Source organism: Symphodus melops, assembly GCF_947650265.1.
Source record: "Symphodus melops genome assembly, chromosome: 1".
Classification (NCBI taxonomy): Eukaryota; Metazoa; Chordata; class Actinopteri; order Labriformes; family Labridae; genus Symphodus; species Symphodus melops.
The window spans coordinates 19498321-19524757 of NC_136691.1; the positions used below are offsets into that span (position 1 = coordinate 19498321).

Sequence of the window (26437 nt, forward strand, 5' to 3'; positions counted from 1 at the left end):
TCTCTTTGATATAGCTTTATTCTCTTGTACATTATATATATCATACTAAAATAAACACAAGTTAAAAAAATGAACAAAGAAACTGTACAAAAAAATGTATATATACTACATCTTAATTACAGAACAGTCTACTGTCCAAAAAAGGCACTAAATTCTGAAATGGGCAATACAGTAATTTGAAACATAACTAGAGTTGAGATTGAGAAAAGAGCATTCAGTCCTCTCAGAGCTATATTTGGATGAAGTTGATGGTGTTTTCACTGGGAACACAGAAGGACATGTGGACATGTTGACCCTGACACCACAATAGGACACACCCCATCATAGTAAGCACTACCACTTGAGTATACATGACACCGGGTGGGAAAATCGTTTCAGTATCCGGTTTAGAAAAAATCTGTTTCAAGTAGTCTCTTGACAAAGTACAGAGTCCAAACTGTTGAGCACCTGAAGCTTCGATCTCATTCTGTCAAACTCGTAACGCTCACATAAAATACTGCTGGATTAAAACTTGATAGCTAATTGGGCCATGGCATCTCCAAAAACACGAAGGCAAATCATTTCAAAGTGTCTTAAAGAGAGAAAGATAATCTCTAAATGCATTCTTTGTGGTCTTTTCTTTCTACACACCAATCATTTCCCAATTTGTAAACTTACGATATAAAGAGAACGCCACACCAAACGCCATACTTAACCCGTCATTAAAAAGCTGCGAGTTTGCCTGTTTTGTTTTTCATAAAGGTTTTACACAATAAATACACTGGGCAAATTTAAATTTGTTTTCCTGGATAAGTATTCATTCCCTTTATACTTCAAATAAAGTCGTCATGCCGTCAGTTTGTTCCTCAGTTCAATCTCCTGAGTATTTGTACGGTTCATGACGTTTTATCGAAACACTATCCTTTTGTTTTTCTAATAAATCTGAAATTAGGGCAATGAAACCAGACAGATCTCAACATTGTATGTTCTTACAAAGATGTTTAGAGTCACATTCAAAGAATGACTTCAGCTACTTCTACAGCCTGACCGAATTATCGGCCAGCCGATATATCGGATGATTTTAGATTATCTGGTGACTATCGGCATCAGCTAATTTTACCGCAGATATTAGATACATTTTCCAGTCAAATAACACTTGTCACTATTGTTGTATTACTCTAACAGTTCTCTTTCTAGCTGTCAGCATCAGAGGGCACTATATGGATTACAACGAGCATTATCTCTAAATGTTAAGAAGGGAAACATGTACATGTGCAATTACTTTCCAGTTGAATAACCATTTTGTCTACATGATCATGTACATCTCTTCCACATATGTTGGATAACTGGATTTCAACACAAGGAATGTTTATATTTAAAACTATTGATCCGACTGAACATAGAGCTAAAAAAGATATCCCATATCGGTCGGGTTCAGGTTATTTCGTCTGTCAATGAATTCTCTGAGGCATATTTCTGAGTTGTACGGTTCTGTAATCAAGAGAAGGATCAACATTAAAAAGCTGAATTTCATAATGGCGTCTGGCGTGGCGTAATTTGGAGCCTTTAGATATTTGGCTTTTATAAGGCGTGTGAAGCAGCTGTACTGACATGTTGTCTCACACCAGCCATGTTTGCTCCTCCAAAGCAAAAGCTCAGAGGAAAGGAAGGTTACATTTTTAGCTTAGGCGACAGTGATTGTTAATAAGGTGCATCATCATTTATCTTTTCAAAAATGAGCTCTGTACCTCAGGAACACAGCGGGAGGGACTGTTGTGCCGCCAACTAAGGGATGACACAACAGTACAATACAGTTCAAATGATAAGAAAAAAAAAAAAAAAAAAAAAGTAAAAATGATAAAGCATGATTCATAAACAATAAAAGAAAATCATGTTAAAACATATTTCATTCTTTTGTACATTACCATTAAAAAATGAATATAAATACATATCGGTTTTTGTCTTTCAAACCTTTTCTTTTTTTCTTTTTTTTTTGAACACAGGTCCCAGTACTGACTCACTGTATTCTGAGCTTCAAACACACAGGAGCAATAGATTTAAATAGAGCTTTACAAGAATAAAACCCAGGAGCGGAGGCCTTTCTCCAAGCAGGATCAAGATGCACATTAATGTCATACCTCACAGATGTCCACATGGGACTTTTTTAAAATAAAAAAACAGTACTTTGCTTTGTTTAATCCTGCTTGTAGAATATTTTCCCCATTCTCCAAAACCATCCCAAAGGCAACGGGTTCCTGTAAAGCAATAATGTATCATTATGGGAAATGTCAAACTATTGCTTTCATGCCAAGATTTAAAGTGAGAAGATCGATACCACTCTAATGTCTGAATGCTTAAAGGTCTAATATGCAAGATATTTACTGAATGAAATCTTAAAATGACCGTACTATATCATCAGACATAAAGGAAACATGCTGTCTTGAAGTTTCTCCAACAACACAGCAGACAGTTTGTCCTCTTCCTTTTGTTTTGACTAGAGAAGTAGACAATCCCCACAACTCTGTTTTGCCCCTCCGTTTACAGGAAAATTAGCAAACCAACAGGTGCTGGGGCGATACTGGGTAAGCAAACTGGTTCAGAAATAACTGATTCTACCCAAAGAAAAACTTCTGCATTTTTAGAATAAGCTCCACGAGCATGAAACGTGTTCAAACCAGAATCAATATTGGAGAAGTTAGAAGGCAAAAAGGTTTCTAAACCGAGAGTTGGCTAAACACTGAAGCTTCAGTGTCCTCGACATGGCAACCTGCGTGAGCACCGACTCTAGGGAGGAGACAACTCTCTCCAATGTTTTTGATTTAGACTGCATTTTAAACACTAGGCGTCACAGTTACATATTGCTCAGCTACAGTGTGGAGAAAGTTACCTTTGCTTAACATGAAGACTTCAGGAAACAGGGAAACGTCAAGAGTTGATCTTTCCAATGTAAACAAAAACACCAAGCATCACTACTACAATCCACAGATATAATGTGACAGAAACGTTTCTTGTGTTCAGCTGAGTCGGGCTCTATTTCAAGCCAAAGCCAGAAGTTAAAAATGTCTTACAATACATTACAATATAAAAAAAGACACAGGAAGTCATCACGTCCTGCCACAAAATATCCCAACTCCTTCACCATCCATTTAACACCCTTTAGTATGGCTTTATTTCAAATAGGACTTAAGATGTGTCAGAGCGCAGATATTCTACATTTGGGCTGAGTCAAGACGATATGTTTACCTCCCAGTCTTCATGCTACGCTAACGTTCTCCTGACTGCAACTTTAGTTTTAACCAACAGACATTAAGAGTGACATCAATCTTCTCATCAAACATGGCAGGAAAATGAATGAGCCCGTTTTCCCCCTGAACTGTTTATTCAACTTGATTACCGTTTGGCCAAACGTGACCTGATATCAGTGAGAGAACCTTAATGATTAGTGAAGTCCAGGAACAGGACCTGTACCTTGAAGGAACACACAGCACTTTGTCTCTTCTTATGACATTATGATTATATTAAGTCAAAAGTGGTTTTGGAAAATGTATACCTGGGTTAAAGAAATGTGGAAGATTTTCCACGTTTGATGGACACATTCCTCTCTTACACATCTGTCTTATGAAACAGATGTGCAAAGGACTCGTCTACTGTCGATTATCACCACTTGAAATGTCTTTGACCCTTCTTCAAAGTGGTACTTTTACCTTTGAGGCTATTATAGAAGAAATAAAAACATACATCACCATAAAAGTTCTTCTAATTGACTTCCTTGTGGATTCAGTCTGCTTTGATACCCACAAGGATATAAAAGATCTTCTGAAAGCACATTCTTTAGGCCATTATAAAGAGGCAGCATCACAGAACAAGTTGTGAATAGCTTAGGAATTTGATCATTAAACATCTGGCTGCTAATACCTATCTTTACTGGCCTGCTTTTAGTTTCAACCCTACTTTTGACACCACGCCGGCTCAAGAGGCTTCTCTTTCTACATACGCCAGAACAGTGAGTAAAAATCACTTTGGATGATTGCAGACACAATTCTTCAGGTAAGTCTTTGCTAAGCCTCTTAGCTTTTAGCTCCAAGCATATTTTCCTTTGGCATTTATGACATTTAAACAAAGCACGATTCCCCTTATTATATAGCTTAAGTTTGCTTGATTATCACATTGATTCTTGTCGCCTTGAGTACTACACGATGGGAGACTAAATATCAAGGCAGCACAGCATAACAGTGACCGCACACTTATTTAGCAGCTCTGGTTCCCAAAGTAAATTTTCCCATTCAAATCCTCCATTGGCATTCAACAAAATCCTTTTATCGAGTGACTGACGGCTGTAACCAAGACAACGAGCTACCCCAACACTTACGACTATAAAACATTTGATTAGGCGCCAAAACGGCAGGAACGGTCGAAAAGTACATCATTTTCTTCTGGACTCAAGGAACTACCTATCCCATAATCCTTTGCGAATGAAAGGTTTTCTTCTTAAATGTAAATTTAGTCGTTTAGTGTTTATACTGTTGACAGAAGTGTAGTCGTTTGTGTTGTTGAACATATAAAATACATTCACTGTGACATAAGATTACAGGTTCATCTTGTGTTAGGTTACTAACCAGCTCGACTGCCAAGGAAACTATCCATTCGCATACATCGCCGTACAGCGAGCTCCACCAGTCACAGACTTCGTTGGGGCACTCTATGATCGTGGGTAGTGTAGTTCTTTTCCCCACACATTGGAGATCAGTCGTTTTTAATTATAACAAGGTTGATATCAAACCAACTTGTGTCTCCTACAGGAGCATAAACCATCCTTTCACACTCGGGTAGCTCGTGGTGAGACTACCTTTTGACGGTTATGACATCACAGCTAATAATCAAATCCGCGATGAAGAAAATGAATGGGGTTTTTTTTTTTTACTTCAGTAACCACACTGTTGAGCCTCGTCTGATTGTTTTAAGCCCAAACGGCCAAGGGTTTCACGGAGGAAAATGTAGGCGACACTTAAACCACTGCTGCTGTTGAATATATACCTTACCTTATTTCTGGCATTTAAACGCATCATCAGGGAGAGAACGGGTTGTGTTTCAACTGTATGCAGTAATAGTGTACATATGTGTATGACATTAAGGCTACTTCTTTCTTTCTGACTTGTCAGAGGTTTTCATTCAACAGCAGGTCCTCTGTTGAAGACAGTAACTGGATTGTTTGGTTTGCAGATGTCTTGTCTGACCGCCTCTGTGCAGGAGAAGGAGAGAATTAAACCCTAACAGTCAACGGCTGGAGGCTGCTCTACTCATGAATTGCACAATGAAGAAGGTGAGTTTTGAGGAGTATGTAGGTACTGAAGGTAGATAGCACACCATGAAGTGAGTGTGACTGAGAACCATATATATCATATATACATGTGATTTTTTTTTTTTTTCTGAGGTTGACGCTGAGGTTTAATAGACTGAGGATTGGCTCAGACAACAAGGCTTGAGAGGGTAGGAGAGGGGGTATGGGGAAGGGGAGAGGAGAGATTAGAGGTATCCTGTGAGGAGAGAGTGTATAAAGTGGAGAGAGGGGAGTTCCTGGGAGACACGATCCAAGCTGACGACCTCCCTCTTGAGGATTAAAAGGGCCTGGATTGCCATCCTTCTTATTTCTGTTGTTCTCAGAGATCAGATGAGATCCGCCAGATGTTTCGGTTTGGTCAGGGTTGGGTGGGGACAGGATGTAATAACTGTTTACACGCACTTTGTGGGAGGAGGGAGGCCGAGAGAGATGGAACCATTAACAGGTGGCAGGTTGAGGGACAGGTTCAAAAGGTTTACTAAGTAGCATTATTTGGTCTTTCTTTTTCTTTTCTTTTTTTCCCAAGCTCAGCATTTCCCACCTTTTTCCCCCACTCCTCGTCACATCACTCGTCCCCTTCCTCCATCCCAGTTCCTGTGCAATTCATTCGTCCTCTAGGGACTCGGTCTTGATGTCGTTGGGGACCCCTCCAGTTCTGGACAAGGCCAGGATGGTGTGGTTGACCGCGGCCATCTCCACAGCCAGAGAGATGGGGTCCTGGTGCTCGCTGTGTGCTGCACTCTCATCCTGTGAAAGACACATGAAAATGAGACTTCTACTTTTGAGAAGGCTAATCCCTTTCTGTTTAGTTTACAAAACTCCTTCCCCAGATGCCAGTTGTCAAACAATAGCTTAGCTCAGGATTTTCCTGGCTCAGAACAGGCCTTTAGGAGGGGGGAGGGGAGGGGGGGACTATATGCTCCATAGTAAGCATTCAACCCGCTGAGTCTGAGTTACCTCATCTGACAGAAATCTGTGCATTTTCCTGTTATTTCTGACCATTTAATAAACATTTGCGTTATGCTTGAGTAAACGAAACGGTCACATCCTGCCAGTGCATTTCTCCCTCTTATGCTTTGACTTTCTACAAAATAATAAATTGTGTATTTGTTTCACACACACACATCTGTGTCACTGCATGTATTTGAAGTTACTGAGTAGTCTGATTAGAATTAATGGCAAAACATCCTTTCTTTAAAACTGCCTGTGCTGTTGTACCGTCATGCTTCTTGAGTGTTTTACCTGTGTTGGCGAGGTGGGCTCCAGTCGGTAAAGGCCGAAAGGGCGACTGAGAGGTCGCTTGTCAAAATAAGGCAGGTCACATGCCTTGAAGAAATAAAACAAGATATTTAATATGGTTAAAAAATCATCAGTGCTTGTGAAGTCATTCTACATGTATTTGTCTTCTCCCACACTTATCCATCTTAGCAGGGCAGCTGACGACACTGCAGGACACATTCAATCCACATTAGATATTAACCGTCTCCGTTTACTTTAGTAGCCTCAACTTGATAGGACAGTTTCCATCGTGTGCAAAATAAGAGACACAAACTCTTTTTAATCACTTTGAGTTTTAGGCCAAAATTGTCTTAAAGGTCACATATTGTCCTCCTTTTCAACAATTAAATAAATCTCAGAGCTCCCCAAATCCTTGAAGTCTCTTTAAGTCCGCAAAACATATCTGAGAAAGTTCATGTCGTAAATCTACTCTGATCCTGTATTTGATCACACCTATAAACCCCTATGTTTCAGCCCTGATCAGAACAGGCTGTTTCTGTAGCTTTAAATATGTAAATGAGCTGTGTCTGACCACGCCCCCTCTCTGAAAGGGCTTGGGTAGCTCGGGCTTTCTCGCTCCATGCCTGATTCTTTACAGTGAGAAGGAAAATTCAGAGGACAGAACAAACACCTGGCTGGGGGAGTCACCTCTCCCTTTGTGACGTCACAAAAAGGAAGATCTGTTTGAGCTGATTTCTAAGAAGTGGAGCAGGCAAAAGGACCGAGAAGACCGTTATAATAGTTCTGGGGTTTGTAGACAGACTAGGGACAAATTATAGTGTTAGAAAAAAAAAACCTCTTTAAAGTGCATTTGACGTAATATGTGACCTTTATTAAAAGTAAAAGATTTCTATATTCTGTGATGGATATATTTGTTGACCATTTGAAAGAAAACAACATTCAAATTCTTGTCTTAGTGCTTCATTAAACAGAACTTCAAAGACATGAAACATATTCTCACATCCATCCTTCCAGTGCTGTCCAAAGAATGAATGCAAATGGTTGGCAAGAAGCTAATTTATCAAAACAATGGAAACATTTTAATGAATGTGTGACACTACAATTAATCATGACGCTGCAACAGAAAGATGATGTTGCCTGTCCCTTCAATCTCTCACAGTACTGTCTGAAACATAAATCTGCATTCATGTGTCTTTGGGGATTCTTCATCGCTCTCTACCTGCTCTGAGAAGTCATTCCCATCGATGTCATCGCTGTTCGAGTGTCCCCCTGGACTCTGGACATCTATCCCATGACTCTCCAGGATTGTGGCTTCTTGGAGGAAGAGGATGGATTATTAGATTTACGTTGAATGAAGAAAAAAATATGTATCAACCACTACGCACTTCAGAGCAGTGATTCCAAGACGGGACTATGAGGAGAGAGTACAGACACTAGAAATGAGAAACTGACAGCAACGTGAAGAGTTAATGGGTACAGATGTGTAATATTGTGATTTTAAACAACTGTCAGTCAAACAGTTAGAACATTTTATATTGTTGAGTTTTTTGACGACCTGGACTGAGTTGAGTGTGAAGTGGACACACGCACAGAGTTACTTTCCAGTTAAGTTGAAAGATTTATTTTTAACAGCGTCCCAACTTTTTTGAAGAATCAGGTTGTGGACTCACCTCTGAATCTAACTCACTCCAATCTAAACGTCATCATTAACGAAGAACACATTATTGAATTATGACCTCCAGATAGTGCAGCCTTATTTAAAGGATTGACTAACCCATAAACAAAATACTTCAGCTAGTGACACATACACACAGATGTAGACGTGATGATAGAAAGGTTGTACTTCAGCTGGCCTCTGAGTAAATCCTGACTGAGTTTGAGAAATATGAATGAAAAAAAAGAGTAAATGGTTCAGATAGTTGGCGTAAGTCAGGAAGAAAAAAATGAACAAAGTTGTTTGAGAAAAGACGCCGGCGAGCAAGTTCAGGCAGACAACTGGAGCTGCACTGATTTCACACTTGGCGTGCGTCATTGTCCACAATCATCTGAAAACACCTCCTCCTAATGAGCGCTCTATTTACAGTAAGTTGTAAGATTTTCAGTCTCTGCCATTTCATTACCAGCAGCAGTCCTGCACTCTCACTCAGCCCTCTGAAGAAGTCTTCTCATCACTCTGCATGTAAATCAAAGTGAGGGGTGATGAACACAAACTCTGCGTTACATATTTTGAACACATACAAAGGTGAGTTGTCTGACTGAATAAAACATAAATAAACATGTAATGAAGTTGATGAAATTACAAAAAGCTGGTTGCCATAGTGATATGTGAGAGTATGAATTGATGGTTGGCAAATCAACGCAGAAGAAAACTGGTATCATTGCTGTCATGAGCTATGATATCAATTTAAAAAGTGGTGTGAACACAGAGGGGAGTCATGAAATGAGCAGTGAACATACAAATAAATACAAAAATCACTTTACCAATGTTAGCCCGTCTCTTGATCTCTTTGCGACGATTGGCAAACCAGTTGTAAACTTTCAGGGATGTCACCCTCTCCAGATCCGACAGCTTCTTCCCTGAAACAAACCCCATTAAAAACAAGATTATTGATTCACTTATCTGTTCTACAGGAAACTAAACTGGAAGAGGAAGCAGATCAAATAATAAAGGACGGGAGACAATCTGGATTACATTTAGCTAAGATACAAAACTCCCCGTTTACACATCAGTGAATATTTACACTTGAAACCTGTCTGAGGAAACTCTGCAACTTCAAATAAATCATTTGTATATGTCCTTATTTGTATTCTTAATACTCTATTCTACAAGTACATCAGAGAAGACATTTAACCAAGGTGTTTAAAAAATTGATAATTACCAACATAATATTTAGATTCAGAGAAGCAAACAAGATCGTCAAACCAAGGAGTCCCTGTTTAAAGTGTTGATTGAAAAGTCATGTTTAGTGCTAACAAGCTCTTCTTTCTGAGTCACTGTGTTCAAGGCTTTTTATGCACAATGTTGTAAGCAGCATGACCTTAGTGTGGCGTCTGCACCCAGCCCCTCCCCTCTGTGCTCCCTAAAAGAAGCCACGCCCCCTCCCTTACATGCACAGCACTGTTGCTCCAGAAGCGGACCTCAGCTCGTTGCTTATAGTGTGAAGAAACTACGTCATCTCATCGAGATCGAGGTAAGTAAACACAAAACTTTAACATCATACATATAAAAGTGACTTTTCTTTAATGCTCACAACGACAACATATTGATGTCTGTGATCCACAGAGGATATTTATGTTTAATCTTCTCTAGTCCCTGATCAGAAAATGTTACATTTCAGCTGTGTTGAGTCACAACGTCGATGTCTGTGTTTCTTTAGGAGGGCCAATCACAAATACTTTCAAATCTAAAGAAGAGTGTGTTCACTGCAAACCTCACGTCGATAAACCCTTCAAACGGCGGCTCTTTGTTTGCTTCTTTTTACCTATATGTGTTCTTAGATCCAGCACCTTCTTAAGGAACTGCATATCTTTTCTTTCTTTTTTTTCAATATTTAAAATAACATGCGGGAGTATTTTATTTTACTTTTATTCATGATGTCCTTTATTCGTACAAAGTTGTGTCCAGTGGCACATGACGTCGTGAATGCGGCGTGTTACCTGGTTTCTGAATGACGGCGTTGCAGGCGTTTGCTATCTCTTCCCGTTTGGCCTCATCTGGGTACTGGTTGTCGTTGAAGTAGCTATAAATAGCAGCAGAGTGACACTGATTAAATTAATTTGACTGCACAAGGACGATGTCAACAAATTTGAGCTACTGCATTCATGATGTATCCGGAACAACCACGCCAATATTGAGACTTGAGTGGCGAGGGACACAGGCTCATTGTCCCGCCCTTTTTTTTTTTTCTCGGACAGGTCTTGAACTCCACGAGGAAATAACAGAGAACTTATGAAACACGTTTCTGTTCTCGTGTGCTGCCACACTCACCTCTCCATCACAGCCAGGCACTCTTTCCTCCAAGTGAAGCGGCTGCCTCTGCGCAGCCGGAAGGTACCGGGGGCCGTGGTGAGAGGGGGCGGGGTTTGCCTCCACTCCATCTCCTCCATGGGTAATGGCGCTGGCCGCATGTTCAGAGTGGCCCCTTGGGAAGGATGCAGAAGAAACAGTGAAGGAGTTAACGAGTGAAGATGGTACATGTGCTGCATGAAGTGTACAGACGCTGCTTCACGGATAAACTGGGAAGAGCAAACAAAAGCCCAGCCCTCCTCCATAATGTACACAACAATGCAAGCCGTCTTCGGCGAATTCTGATTATCAGCTGAACTACAGAGTGCTGACAAAGACTCATCTCAAATCACCACCACAGCAGAAAAGATGAGGCTTTAAAGGATGCTAAAAGTTTAGATGTCATCGGAGCCGTTTGAATGGGGAATGAGTTCTCCCTGCAGCAGTGACGGAGGAGTATGTGCAGGGATGAGCTGAGCTGGGCCGGCCTCACTTTGGCCATAAATAGCATGGAGCACTTTTCCACTGCTGTCGCTGTTGGCAGGGCTCCATGGAGAAAACATGCCGCAGAGGACGAGGCGTGGGATGTCTGCTGCCTGACGATAGGTCGATACACGTATCAGTGTGACGAGGCCTGTTGAGCCCTCGCTGGAGTTTCTGTTAACCGTTTCAAGTTCAGAAGGTCGTGTACGACAGCAGACTCATCTTCTGAATATGTAAAACCTCCTTTGCTGCTGAAACAACAAACTTTAACCAATCAAAAGTGAAGCTTTATAGTTGGTTATTTTGTGCACTTGTGAACTTAAACAGTGGCCAGCTGTTGACCCGAGACATGAACCTGGGCCTCGACTTTAAACTGGACTTTGTGAACATGCGACTCTCTGGTGATTGGCTCCGGTTGGAGAGACATTTGAGGGTCTAATACTTCACAACATGTCAGATTAGAGGAGAAGAGCGCATCATTCATTGAATCCTGAATTGGGACAGGCCGATCAGAACCTGTTTATGATCCAAAAGACACACAAACAGCCCCATGTTTGTGATTTCAACAATTCAGTCTACCTGCAATGGTTGCCACGGCAACCCTTTTAATGGTTGCTGCCTTGATTTTCTATCTATGGTTTTTGTTTCACTAGTTCGCAGACAGTTTGTCGTCATGATTTCTCTGCTGACTATGAGAGCAGCTGCCTGCTTCTCTGTTTGCTTGAAAGGCATAAAGGAACACGTTGAAGCTGGTGAGAGTGTGAGTGTGACTTTAGTGACATGAGAGAACATTATGTTTCTTTCATTCAAAATAAATGTGTCTGTCCCTGTCACCGCTCTGTGTGTTGTCGTGTGTAGTCTGCAGTCAGCCTGGTGATGTGACCGGCTTCAGCCAGCTAGACACAAACACACAGGTGGATAGGGGGCATGGCCTGAGGAAAACAGAGAGGGAGACATGTTTGGGAGGAGGGTTACTCAGGGAAGAGGAGAGAGGAGAGCCGTAGACACGTTAGCTCCTTTTGATGGCGTTTCCTCGTCCACACGAGGAGAAGAAGAAGAAGATCCATGAAAACAGTGCACACATGGAGCAGAAGCCCCACTGCAGAGTCTAAAACCCTTTAGAGGAACATGTTCCTGTGGCCTGTGATGTTCCTGTAATAAGTACAGTAGGTGTGGCTGTAAGCTGTCAGCCTGACTGAAAACACCTGAGCCTGATGTGCACAGTCATCATAAAAGCTGCTCCTTTAGTCTGCTCAGGGAGAGACTCTGTGTGCCACATGTTTAGTCCTTTCCTCCTCTTTTAGAAATCTATGTTTTACTACATGCATCTGTATTATTAAGTCTTATGTTAGTGTCTCTCACTGTATTTGCCACAACTTCTGAGCCGGTAATGATGAACTATTTTTTAAAAAAAAGCACCATCAGATGATTTCACATTTCTCCACTCTTCAATACGATCATTAATGTAAGGTGGAGTGGAACTCTCCCGTTAACTGACCACCCGTTTAAGGTCCGATTCCTCCCTCGCCACAATCGCAGGGTCACTCCCGACTCGAGGCTGCTCGAACACCGACTATTTGCCCAGATTATCTTGTCGAGTAGGTAGTAGAGGGGTGGAGAGTTTCCAGTAAATGTCCAGAAACTTTCCATTGAAAGTTAAACTTTCCATGAGAATTATGGGAATTAACTGGAAATTGAGGGTAATTTAAATAAACTATCATATCCAAACATAAATGTAAACGTTCTGTTTTGTCCTGAGCATACATTTATGAAAAATAATGTAAAAATGAATAAATATCAAATTTTTAAAACATATTTACCTCAAAATCTCATCAAAACTTACTTCCCTTTATGTCTATAGGGGGCGTGGTCTGTAGGGGGCGTGGTCTCAACAGCCCTGCAGTAAGCAGTGTGCATATGATGCACACAGCGTTTTTTGGTTGTTTTTTTAAATCAAGATTATGCTAAAGCACATTTTCACTAACTATATTTAAGTTCCCTGTTAAGGGACGGACCTTAAATGTTGTTAATTCCCAGTTTATTCCAGTTAATTCCCATAAATTCCAATGGAAAGTTTCAAACTTTGAAACTTCACAGAATTTTCCAACCCTAACTGAGAGTGGTACAAAGTCCCAATCTTAATGACGCCCAGATCTATTTTAAACATGTTTGATATTTAGGATGTAAAACCTTGACAATCACGTCATAAACATAACTATAACATGATCATAATATTATATAACCTCTTAATCGCTCTGCAAAACACTCAAACCTACAGTCCTGATCTCCACAGCCACCTGCAGGTCTGTGTACGCCGACTTAAAAAAAAAAATTTTGGTTCAGTTTTTGCACAAATCATCAGTGCAGCACTTTCTTAAACATTGTATCCTTATATCTACATTTGTATCAACTTTTTTCAAATTAAACTTTATTAACAGTTGTTAACGCTCCGTCCCAATTTCACTCGTACAGTGTGAGCTCTCAGGTCGTGATGGACAATCAGATGTGAGCACATTGATGTCTGGTCTTGCATTGTAAACGATTAAGTTGTGAGCGCACATGCCACCCGTCTTTTACACAATCAACAGTAGTGTGAGACACGGCTCGAGCTGCCGCGCCGTCCCTAATGAAAGCTTCACACACTCGGAGCAGTGCACCGAAGCAAAGACTCTGGGGTACCTGGGGTTGTTTTCTCCAGCGTGTACCAGCGGTAGAAGGCCCTTTTCTTCTGCTCACTCAGGTCGGAGCCATGTTGCAGCAGCCAATGGGAGATCCTGCTCTGGCTGATGCCTGGGAAGCAACCAGAGAGCAACAGTGACAACATTAGTTTACTTCAGTGAGACTTCTCTTCACAAGCTGCAGCCACAGATACTTTACACATTAGACTTCATGGAACTGGTTCTCATACTTGTTGAACAGTGCTCGGTTTGCAAAGATGATCAGAAAAACATTTCGACTGATGTTATTAGAGTGAGCTGTACTTCTCCTGACAAGTCTGTGAATTACAACCTTATTAAAGACATCTATTTATAAAACCCATGACCTATAAATGTCAAAAGGTTTCTCTCAAAAGTCAAAGACACAAGACGACTCTTCTCATGTTTTTACATCACTCTTGTATTAGTTGGATACATGTTGACTCTAGCAGGCTAACCTGTGCAGCGCCTGCACCTGGAACATAAATCAATCTTTCAGTACACACTGAAAATGACTGTACTTTGTGAGGCCCGAGGAAGCTCCAAACACGTTGTTCAGTCACAATAAAAGATTGGTGTGCCGCCGATTATCCGACACATGTTCTTTACTGCTCCCACAGCAGTCCTGCTCATCTTGATAAGAAGAGCGTTTCTGCACAGGGCACAGCGCGTCAGCGTTTCTACATACCTGTAACTTGTGCCACCACGGCCTGAGAGATCCTCCTGTTTCCCAGGAAGGCTTTGATCTCCTCTTTCACCATGCTGCTGTCCCTCCTGTGTGACAACACAGCAACACTGTAAACAAGCGTCCTTTCACACAGAGGAGGCTCTGGTCAAGGCGGGGACGAGCTCAACGGCAGCTCGGCAGTGGAAGGAAAACTGTTTTGTTTTTCACCTCTGTGGAAGAGCAATGCATCATGAATGTCCCTCGGGATCAATACACTATCGATCTGTCTATTTATCGATTGCAGTCATTATGTACGTTAAACGCATTGAAGGTTTCTGTAATTTTAGACTGCTTGATTTCCCTCTTTACGTCATATAAAAATGTTTGCATTCGTTGCATGTTGCATGCTTTCATCACGTTTAAACGTGCCTGACTGGTGTTTTGAACAAATACTCATGATTTGATTTTTTTTTACGTTTTACATTTTGTCTTTTATCCTTTGAGGCGACTTCACGAGGCTCCATTTTAACAGGGCGCCCATCTGATGATGTTATGTTCCCTTTTTATGGCTGCTGTAATCAGTTTTGCATCTCGGGGAAAAAAAGAAAGAAAAAAAAACCAACACAAAGGCGACAACTGTGTGAAGAGAAATGAAGTGAGCCACTATCTACTCATCTGTGGAACATGTTTCCATTGTAATCCAAAAGAAACAAAAAAAGAAATCAAACGTGCATAGACGTGCAGGGTGAACATGTGCTGTCCCCACCCTGCTTTCTGGCTTCCAGCCCAGACCCCTTAAACATAACCAGCAACATGCACTAACATACACACCCATACCAGTGGTGCATACTTTGTAGACTTCCACAGACTTGGTACTCAAACCTTATATTTACAACATCCTTTAAATCCAAACGCAGATCTCATCACCGGCTGCTCTCATATTCCAACTAAAATGCGTCACAACTCTTCACACGCAGCATCAATATCCTCCACACTCGCCTCTTTTGGCGCAGCTAAAATTAGAGCTCAAAAAACGGTGCTTGTGTCGACACAAGTGAATCAATGTAGCACAAGCTGCTGTACAAGACTGAGGAGAAGTGGAGTAAAGGGAGGGGGGGGGGGGAGAGAGGGTCGGGATGTGCTGGATGCCAGCTCAAAGGCCGAACCCCTGCGGAGACGGAAATGTGCACTTAAAGAGAGAGAGAGAGAGAAAAAAGAAATGTGAAGGGCACAGTGGAATTGTCGACAAGCTGAAACCTCGTGTCACGCCCCCGCAGCCCCGCCGAGGGAGAAGCCAGAGAGGCGCGCGGGCTGAGAGGATGCAGGCTTTTCAACGCCTCTTAACTTCTTGGGCTGTCTAAAGAGGACGGTGTAATTTAATGCAGAGGCAGCAGTGAGTGAATGAGCAGCGGGGCAGGAGGACAGAGCCTGAGCTTCTAATGTCTTTTTCTTAATGCGACCGTACATGCGGGGAGGCTGGAGGGCGAGAGTGGAAAGAGCTGTGAAGGAGAGACGAGGAGGCCGACATGTGGACAGCAACGAGATCAGGAAGCCGAACACAGAGACAGTGGAGGGCTGCAAATAATCCTCCAGAGCTCAGGAGCTAAAAGAATGAAGAAAGACTTTTTAAATGTAACCTAAACTTGAATCTTATTTCATGTGTCTGCTTGGTGTTTCAGCCTTCCTTCCCGTTTAAATCCGTCATGCTGAAACAGCCAATCAGATCGGACTCGGCCCACGTGGGGTCCTTGAGCGTTAGAAACACAGGTAGATGAGACGGGCTGCACAACATGAGACCCTTTTTTAGCGATCTTGAACGTTCTTTAGTTGACAAAATAGATCAATCAAAAAGGTCTAATATGGGACCTTTGATCAAAAGAGGCTTTCTAAATCAGCACAGATATTTAAAGATTATGATCTTCACAGGCACCAAACTATGTTGAACAAAGTGGCAAAGAGTTTGTTCTCCCTCTCACCACTGACCTCATCAGCTCCTCCACCTTATCGTCGATGTCCAGGTCTTCGTCTGTCGCTTCAAAGCCAAACGCTCGCGCTGCAGCTGCGCTATTAACCGGGTACCTCGGGGGAGACAGCTTCCCGTTGGGCGTGGCGGCCAGGCTATCCCGACCGTTTTGCGTGAGAGCCACCAGTGACACGGGCGAGGGCAAGATGGCTGAGGGCGGCGGCGGCCCCGGAGGAGGGGAGGTGTCGTAGCTGTTGCTCGGAGACGGCGACAGTCCTCCTCCGCCGCTGCCGAACTGCGTCTGCGTGGCTGTGGAGATTTTGGAGGTCGTGGAAGTGGCGGCGGCCGCGGAGTTGTCGCTCGTGCTGCCCTCGCCGTTGTTGCCGTTGCATGTAACGGAAGAGGTGGTGGTTGCCGAGGCAGTGTTGTTATTGTTGAATGATGTAGTATTATTAGAGGCAGAGTTGTTGTTGTTGTTCGCCCCGCCAACTCCATAGGAGGACGAGGAAGATGAGGAAGAGGAGGTGCGCCGCCCAAACTTGTCACCGTGCTCCCGGTCCAGCCGGTCCAGGGTGTCAAGCGCGTGCAGGATCTCCTGCTTGGTCATGCCGGTGCGACGCAGCCGCTGCAGCAGATCTATCTGCTCGATAGTGAAGCGCGGCTCCTCACTGAATTCAGACATCCTGCTGCTGGATGAGAAAAATAAACAAGACAGGTGTGAGTCAGAGGAGAGAAGAGGAAGGAAAAGGAAACAGGAAATGTTAAGTTAAGGAAGTAAGGAGGTGTTTAATATCTAGGAGGGGAATGAAAGGACATGATGGACAAAAAAAAGACAGTCAGGGAGAAATGGGACAGATGGAGGGATGGTGGAAATGAGAGGATTAAGTAGAAAAACATTTAAAAAAAAAAAAGAAATCAGTTGCAGATGGTGAGACAAATGAGAGCGATTGGAAGAGAGGAGTGAACGGCAGCGGAGAACAGTCAAAGGAAGAAAGTTGCCTGGGAGGGATGGGAAAAGAGGGAAATATGGCTGGAGGACTATAAAGAAGCAGCAGATAAGAAAAGGAAGACAAGAGATAGAAGTGTGAAAGAAAAAGGGAGGGAGGGGCAGGGCATTAAAAAAAAAAAATCTGCTATTTTTGGGAGGCAGCAGGCGACACACGCAGAGTGCCAGAGTCACCTTGACAGCTGATGCTATCTTAACATTCTGACTGCCGTTCTTTAAGGGCTTCACGATATCCCCGGCTCTGCACACCCACCCACCCACGCCGTATGTTTTTCATAAGCAATTTGCTGTGCTCAAAATCAATGCAAGTGGAATCAGACTGCGGCAGAGTTTCCATCTTCTGTACCAGCCGACCGATGCTGATATGATAAATGGTTTAAAAAGGGGTCACTGGCAGTTTTTATGAATTTGCATTATTCTGCAGCTCGCAAAAGACACGGACCAAAAAAAAAAAAACATGTTATTGTATTGACTGTGATTCTGAGATATCAAGAAGGAAACTAACATGACAATGGGGAGGACCGTGACAACAAACTTTCAAACGAGGAGAACGATGCTGAGAGTTCAGTCGAGTATGATGGGCGCAGAAATATGTGACTTCCTAACCAGAGAGCTGTGAGCGCTGGTGAACATTAACTAGTCTTTTCCATTGTTCATGGGGAAGTTTACTGACGATGCAAATCATTAACAATCACATTAACTCAACGCAAAAACCAGTCACGTCCCAGCGCAGGATGCAAAACTGTATTAAAAATGCAAATAAAAAGATGCTTTATTTAAATTAAGACGATCACAGTATAAAGTCCATGTACTGTACATGCACTCAGTACACTTTAAACAGTCAGAGACGTATGCTGCTGCCTTACAGAGGAACATCCTTCCTTGAGCCTTTCAAATGATCCCTCCTGGTTGAGTTTTCACAGAGTTAACTTTTCACTTTGGCTCAACAAACACTGAGCAGAGGTTAAGTGCTGCAGGCTGGCAACAATGCAAACCAATATATAAATCACTGACCCACGCACAAGTTTCACTAAACACAGACTGGACCGGTTTGCTATCTGGAGGAAGACACACAAACAAAGTTAATGACTGATCCTCCTTTGATTCTCTCTGCTCTGAAGGTAACAGCAGCTCACATGTGTGTGTGTGTCTCTCTCTCTCTCTGTGTGACAGACCACATCCCAAACAGACCTGATAACGATCAGGACCATTTGAAGAACTATTTAAACTCACACATGGGTGGGAAAAGACATCTTCACTTGGATAAAGCCATCAGTGAAATTACACACTGACATGTTTCGTACAGGCTTTCATGAGACCTAAATAAAGGTTGCATGAATCAGTATGTCCCTAGTGTGCACCAAAGTCATTCACTGGGCACTTCCTCTTGTCTCTTTCTTACCCCATGCATGCTCCTTTTGCAGATTATGAGGCCTACAGTGAGAGTACACATCCATCTCTCCTTTCAAGACTGCAGACAAGAGTCACTAGTGATGCCAGCTTTCACGCCCTTTGCCCAAAAACAGCTAGCGTTAGCACAAGGGGCTTTTTATTGCAGCAGACGGGACGATGCCTGATGTGACTCCGAATAAAAAGCAGCTTGCCACAACTCTCTGAGCAAAATAATGTCTCTCTTTTTACATTACGACTCCAGCTGTGCTGTCAACTCTCCATGGGCATCACAGACTACAGCTGCCAGCTTTAACATTGTCTTTTTCTGAGTGCTATTCTGCTTGTGTAATGATTAGCATAACATGCTAGCCAATGCCCACCCTGGCACTAGCCGCCGTTAGCCGCCGCTGCCGCTCGGGCTCGCCAACATTTGATATTAATAACATCACTGTAAGTGTTGAAAACAGCTAAAAAAACACGACTTACCTCGGTTCAAATCGTCCACTTAACCATTTAAATGTAGAAGTCGAGCAAAGGGCCGCTGTCTCCTCCACTGCAGCCTAACTGTACAGCTATGTGTTTCCAGTGCCCTCCTGTCCGACCCCTTTCCAAGGATTTCTAATCAGAGGCGAATTATTTGCCTCTCCGCTTTGTCTGTCTGACAACAGCCATATTGACAACTAACACCTCCGAGAAGCTCTGAGGGAACTGTAGTTTAATTCCCACTAAAAGCCTCTACCACGCCGCGGTGTCCTTTACACTAAAAAACTACAAATCCCAGACACGAGAGAGAGAGACGAGGGGGAGCTGGTCTCCAGTTATCACAGACGGTGATGCAGTTTTTAATGTGACCACGGGGATCTATTCTGCCCTCACCCTGCAACCCTGCAACCCTGCTGCTCATAAAACACTTCAGAGTCAGGATTATTGAGACCTGCAGTCTGTTTTGTTTACAGTCTGTAGTTAATATAAAACGGTGACTTGATTTGTGACACTTGTACTTACTTTTTTCTTTATTGATATAATGTATTCCTAACATGCATACCAAGACAAAAGATGAACACAAAAACCAAAGTATGTAAAAAAAACAAAAAACATGTCGGACACTAACCTATTTAAGTCGAAAAAGATATGTAAAGAACTACACACTTTTTAGTGCCAGCCCTCTCCATTTTCATATTTATCCAGCCTAAAGCTTCCTTTAATAAATGATAACACTTGTATTATTGACTTAACTCTAATTATGGGACACTCTCTATCTAAATGCAAGTTTTGGTTGAATGATCAAATGTATCCTTATCTTGTAACTCAAGTTTAAAGTTTGAGAGTTTAATTCACGTGAGAAAAATATAGGTGGACTCTTATGTCTACAGAGCCATTTTCAGTCAACCCATAATCCTTTACCTATAATCAACATGTTGGCACTACATTCAGCGGTGGACTTTACCATTAGGCATAGGTAGGTAATTGCCTGGGGCCCCATAAAATGCAGGTGTAAAAAACTTTATTTTTATTTATTTTTTTACTTTGTGGTTATAGTGTTTTTCTTATGATTCATATGCAATAAAAATGGCCTCAGAAGAATGGCTGATTCATCTATAGGCATCAGACTATAATCCACTGTAAGAAATAATGTGAAAGTAAAAGATCATGTGTTACTTTTATACTTTTACACAGTACAAAAATGTGTGTTACACATTGGGGGTAAAGGTAGGCGACTTCTTGAGATGAGAGCTCTGTGAAATGAAGTGAAGTGAGTTTAATCTTTAATCAAGTTACAATGAACAGTAACAAAGTAAAGGAGTGGGATTAGAAGAGTTGAGTATGTGTATTAAAAACAGTAAAGATGTCTGACACTTCATGGTGTTAGAAAACCTGCCTCAGAACTTATGATTAAATTTATCTTCAGCCAAAGGAAACTATCTGGGGAACAAATGAGGATATTTAAATGGCTGAATGAACAACTGTGCAAAAGTTGAACGATTTCGCTGTGAGACCAAACCATCACCAGATTTTATCCAAAGCAGACATCTGAATTTTACACCTTTAAATATAGAAGACCAGACCTATTTACACATCCTGAGTTGTTAATGTATGATGGTGTGCATTTCTTGTGATTTAGTTTTGACTTCCTGTCTTGTCTTTAGTTTTCATGTTTTTGGGTCCTTCCTCTCTGTTTTCTGCCTGTAACCCCTGACAGCATTGGGCCGAGCGGTTTATTTGGCTTGTTTAGGAGTGAGACAGTCAGCAATAACGAGAAACTAAAAGAGGCATAAGTCAGGAGGGAAGATGAATCCAGCTAGATAACGTGGCAGGCACATGATCACTTACACAATATGAATGATAGTCACAGCCCATTGAATTAAACTAATAATTATCATGTGCCTGAACCCTTCGCGTCTGCAGAGTTGTTGGACTTTAATCCTTATACCAGGATTTTTAACATTTTGATGGCACCACGTCGTCCACTTTGACTGTAAATTAAGAGCTTATGTCATTCCTTGACTTATTGTATACGGTTTAAACATTGAACATGGTCTGGTTAAAGAAACAGCTTAAATAACTGACAGTCAGATGTGAGAGGAAGAAGAACATCTTTAGTCTGAGTTGGAAAAACATAATTTGCTTATGGGTATGTTTGATTGTTTTTTTGACACTTGAAATAAATGTGATTCCATACAGTCCACCTGTGATCAGATCACCCAGGACCGACTTTAGTGCAAGGTGTAAACAGTCACACAGTGTGGCCAGACCGTGTAACTACAACTTCCAGATCCTTTGTTTTTGACTTTCTTCTCTGCAAACACTGTTAAAAAATGTTGTTAATAACAGAATCTTTTTTTAGGTATACACTTTAGTCATTGTTACTTTAAATCTTAATGACCTCAAGATGTAAAATTAATTATCCTGAAAAATAATAAGTTGTTTTATACAGCTCACTCATTTGTGAAGCTCTGAACAAACGTTAGCCAAAAGGATAAGTGTGCTTTAGGCTATAAATCACCATGGCGATCTATCAAGGAGACATGAGAGTGTGACAGGTATCCTCAGACATTGAAACCTTCACTTGATGAAGATAGGTTCTGTTTGTGCCAAAACATTTGCTACATAGGAAATAAGATTTTATTCTTTGGAAAATTTTACCTCCTGGTGCATACAGTACTTCTGCTTATTTTCTGATTTCAAGAATTTTAATTTAATTTAACCTTAACCTTGTAAGCAAAATAAGAATGCACGAGTAGAGGTTACCAGTTTAAAGACCTTTATATAGGCGTTAAATGTGGCTAAAGGACGCAGGCACAGATAAAATGGGATGCAGCTATCATTAATTAGGATATTGATTTTTGGGAAACCAGTTTTTCTGCTCTGAAAATTCAAAATTACTGCAACCTCTCTTCCAACTACAGTTCTTAATACAAATCAAATCTATAAAAGTACACATTTGAAGGCTGTGTGCTGTTTGCCTGCTGCAGGCAGTGATATGTAGACTATTTATGAGCTGTAGCTGATGTTCTGTCAAGGCTAATAGACTTTTGAACAGACGAGGCAATCTAATGGTTGTAATTTCTGAGAGCACTTCTGTTTTCCCTGTTTTAGCTATTGGCTTCCATCTGCCTCCTCCTCCTTTCTGTTCATTTATTGTCATCGGAAAAGAACTTGTCGAACACATCATTGTCATACAGTAATTTCTGTGGTTAATAACAAACTGGAAAAATAAATGCTGGAGCCGAATCTGTTAGGCCCATGGTTTTATTTTTGCCATTGACCATGCTTTAATAACAACTCAAAAAATTCGCCAGTCGTTCCCAAAGTGGGTGTCAAGATGCTCTCCTGAAAAAAAGTACACATTTAAAATAATTTAAATCAATAGTTACATTTTAATTAAAATGAAACTATTAAGTAAAATGAGAATGAAAATATTGTGTACATATGAGTCTATAAATAGATTTTTTTTTTTGTATTTTGCTTCTTGCCTTTTATAATAAATTACTGTATACAATGATTTTATGGCTGTTGTGCCATAACATGTGTTGGGGCCAGTGTTTGAATAGGCCTATAGCATGGCTGTTTGCAAAATTAAAGTCTATATACCTTAACCACCTCCAGGGATAGCAGAGGTCCCCAGTCTTTGGCTGGCACCCTTATGTTGGGGACAGCATGCATAAAAGTTTAGGAACCCCTGACATATAGGCTATTGCCATTTTTAGAGAACTTTGTCAATATTTTACTGATTTTTTTCCCCTTTAGATTAAGTTTACAAATGGAGGGGCTCTTGATGTGAAAACGAAAAAAACTAAATAAATTAGTAGCCTAATTAAAAAACATGACCACACAATTAAATAGACCCACTAAGTGGTTGAGGTAGTGCTGCCTCTAAGTGCCTTTCGAAACCTCCAAATAGTCTTAACAGTTGTGTTTATCTCTTGGCATCAGCTAAAGTCAGTAAATGAATATACATCCGCCTGTGTGTACACATGTGGGCATGCATGTTAACATGTTTAAGTTTGATGGGAAGGCGTCAGGACTTCTTGAAGACGTTTCTTCTCTTCAAGATCTTCGTCCAGTTGTTGCCTTTAGGTCAAGCTTGGATTTAACAACACCTGAATGACTGAGAACCTTCACAACTATTTTAACATCGTCTTTACCCTTTTTTCAGTACACAGACAAGGACTTGCAGAGGTTGTCAACTACAACCAGCTACCTGCTAATAATTGCGACACAACTTAATCTACATTTTACATTTCACACAATCTCACTGTATAATCCTGTTATATTTAAAAAAAGAGTCATGTAGTCGATTTACTCCAAAGGTATGTAAAAAGCTTCTTCATTTTGGGTTAGGTGGATATGTCCTGAAGTAGGCTACTAAATGAAGGAACTCCGACTTTAACTGTTGTTGGACTTTTTTCCCTGGACTGTCTTAACTTGGGGGTCTGGTCTGGACATTTCCCATTCCTAGTTGTCCTCCAACGCAGCGCCAGTGCGCAGCTGCCCACCAACATGGTTTGATGTCTGGAGAGTGGATACTAAACACTAAAGTCAATGACTGGGATTACTTTTCTTATCGTTCACTAGTTCAAAGCTTGCTCGCTTCACTCCCGGAGGATACCCATGTAAGTATAGAGCTTGTTTAGCGAAAGAAAGCAGAAAGAAAAAAGCGTCATGCTGTTGTTTAACCCAGCTGTTTTTGGGTCAGCGAGGCTAGCTGGCTAGCAGTCAGCTAACAAGAACTCAGCTAGCTTTCACACACACAGCACACTTCAGCTCTGAATTGTGTTCGTGGTAAAGTGGAGCAAAAAGACAAAACCAAACAATAACAATGCAGTGGTAGAAACACCTCAGAGGTGATAGGACAGCTGTGTCTGACTGTGAGCTCCTTCAGGTGAGCATGGCGGAGCTGGATGAAGTATCAAAGGTTAGCTTATATACTAAGGCCAAAGCTGTAATGATCACCTCATCTTTAATTATATATAACGTGTGTGTGTGTGTATAATTATATACAATATGTACATGTGTGTGTAATTATATATAACGTGTATAATAATATATAACATGTAAGTGTATGTGTTTATAATAACATATAAAATGTAAGTGTGTGTGTATAATTATATATAATGTAAGTGTGTGTGTGTGTATCATTTGCTCTTAGTGTACAGAACAGTGTGAAAGAACAGACATAGTATTGTTTAGCAGAACATAATCTACCTGACTGTGTTGTTCCAGAAAGAATCATAAACAGAGCTCGGTCCATCTCACATCTCATCTATTTGAACACAAATTACCTGAAGAGTTAAGACCTACACAGGTCTGTGACTCCCCCCCCTTCTCCCACTTCTTCTTACAATAAGGTAAAGCACCATCCGTCCCATGTGCTCTTACTTTGTATTTTGTTGTGGAAGTGTTTCTCTCACGAGCATTAGTGAACTAATCCTCCTCATATAGCTTCTTAACTGTGTATGAACGTGACCAGCAGCTCTGAGCCTAATCATTGGTTTCACCACTATCACCACTATCGACGGTGATCTTCCTCTGACCTCTGCTGTCGACTGTTGCTGCAGCTGGACCCCCCCTCATCATCACGATCAGCTATAGGACAGGATAACTTAAACATACAAAGAGTTGGACCCTTCTGTACATAAGTGTTCACATTTAATAATGTGTAACAGACTGAATAAAACAACAGTGCAGGGCTGTGATTCTACGATATGTTGAGCAGTGAGCATGGATTGATTTCAGATCAGGAGGATTATAATATTGTATTTATTTACATGATGAAGTCATTGACCACGACATGAATCAACGTCATAAAAACAATTAGAATTAAAGCCCGACAGATTCATCTGTCAGCCGATGATATCGGCGATGTTACCTCATCCAGTGACTATTAGCATCGGCTAATGTTACCACAGATATGTGCTGACATTACTCGATGTATTCACCCGTCTAATAGCATTGGATGTGGGTTTTAATTGTCTAAATGATCAGGTCTCTATAATAAGAGCATAAAACCACCAGTGCCTTTTCAATTTTAGAAATGTATTACAATTATTCAAATGAACTTATTTTAAATGTCTATCAAGCAAATACATCTGGACATTACTAGAAATCCCACTGTAGTGTTTTATTATGCATTTATCTTGACTGAAGCGATCTTTAAGTCAACACTGTCACTGACAACAAAGCTATTATTTACCATATTTCCAATTTAAAAAAAAGCATTAGATTAAACATGCTTGTAATGTACGTGAGTCCCTTTATTTGCTGCAATTATTGTAGGATTATGAATTTCATCTTAAGTAATTTTCATTCTGATCATCTGCCTCCTAACGTTTTTGGTTTGAGCACATTATTTTTTAGCATATTCATGTGTAAAATGAGAAGAAGCACGTGGCAAACAATTTAAACAATAATTGAATATGACAATTAAAATACATTTTGATATTTAATTTTCTGCTTTTTTCTCAATTTAAGGACGCAACAGGGTTGACATTGTGGCAACAGGGCTGACAATAGTAACAGGGCTGACAGGACAATACTCAGATAATACTCAGATAATAATAATTTTACACAGATTGTGATTTCAGGGATAAAGGCAACTATGTCCTCATAGAGGTACCACAGTACGTCCTCTCGGACAGGCCAATGAAATGGGTTGTTCCTACTCGGTGCATGCATTGGACCTGGGTAGAGGTCACCATCGTACTTCACAACGCACCACTTCCCAATGATCTCTGGATTGGTCCAATCAATTTCAGCTGATTGGACAGATGTTTTGTCACAGATGAACCTGAAACTCTGGGAGCTGTTTCATTGATGGAGATGTGCAGCTGTCCTCTCTGCAGACAAGGCTACCTTGTGTTAGTGTAGCTACCTGGTGGGAACGTTCTGAGGCATGGCTTGCACCGCATCCTCAGTAACTTTTTCCTCCACAGAGAACAATTTCACCCATTCCTTCCAGCCTTCCATTCAGGGCTTCAAAAAGACCTTTGCTGATGAGGTCATCTGCCTTCCTGTTAAGTGTGCCCCCTACTCCTTTGGGAGCGCCTTTCCTGTGATGAAGCCCCAGGTTACCCCGAGTGAAACCTCTCTCAAACAGCTTGGTGCTGAAGAGATAAAAGTTGGCACGCTGGCGGTATTGGGTGCAGGGTCTGCTGCTGTGCTGACCAA

General features: G+C 41.3%; 1 protein-coding gene across 5 annotated transcripts; it reads right to left on the reverse strand.

Moving 5' to 3' along the window:
• LOC306841316 (homeobox-containing protein 1-like) lies at positions 1-19639 on the reverse strand. Of its 5 annotated transcripts, none has more exons than XM_079371125.1 (11): positions 19256-19639; positions 16392-17057; positions 14430-14515; positions 13725-13835; positions 10545-10698; positions 10214-10296; positions 9436-9489; positions 9038-9133; positions 7776-7870; positions 6560-6643; positions 1-6064 (listed from the first exon to the last, which is right to left on the reverse strand). In XM_079371125.1, the coding sequence occupies exons 2-11, from the start codon at positions 17051-17053 to the stop codon at positions 5921-5923; spliced, it is 1569 nt and encodes a 522-aa protein (XP_079227251.1). In that variant the 5' UTR covers positions 17054-17057; positions 19256-19639; the 3' UTR covers positions 1-5920. The 5 variants fall into 5 exon arrangements, with proteins under 5 accessions (XP_079227251.1, XP_079227250.1, XP_079227252.1 ...); XM_079371124.1 differs by having other exon boundaries at positions 16392-17060; positions 19256-19638; XM_079371126.1 differs by having other exon boundaries at positions 7776-7867; positions 16392-17060; positions 19256-19637.
• Positions 19640-26437: the final 6798 nt, after the last annotated feature.

Bases quoted from the DNA above. Each gene is read 5' to 3' on its own strand.
- LOC306841316 (XM_079371125.1), bottom strand. From the start codon at position 17,053: ATGTCTGAATTCAGTGAGGAGCCGCGCTTCACTATCGAGCAGATAGAT. The intron at 9,134-9,435 runs GTAATTATCAAT...GGTTTGTTTCAG, and splicing joins TGAATCTAAATATTATGTTG to GGAAGAAGCTGTCGGATCTG. The intron at 7,871-9,037 runs GTAAAGTGATTT...TCTTCCTCCAAG, and splicing joins CAAGAGACGGGCTAACATTG to AAGCCACAATCCTGGAGAGT.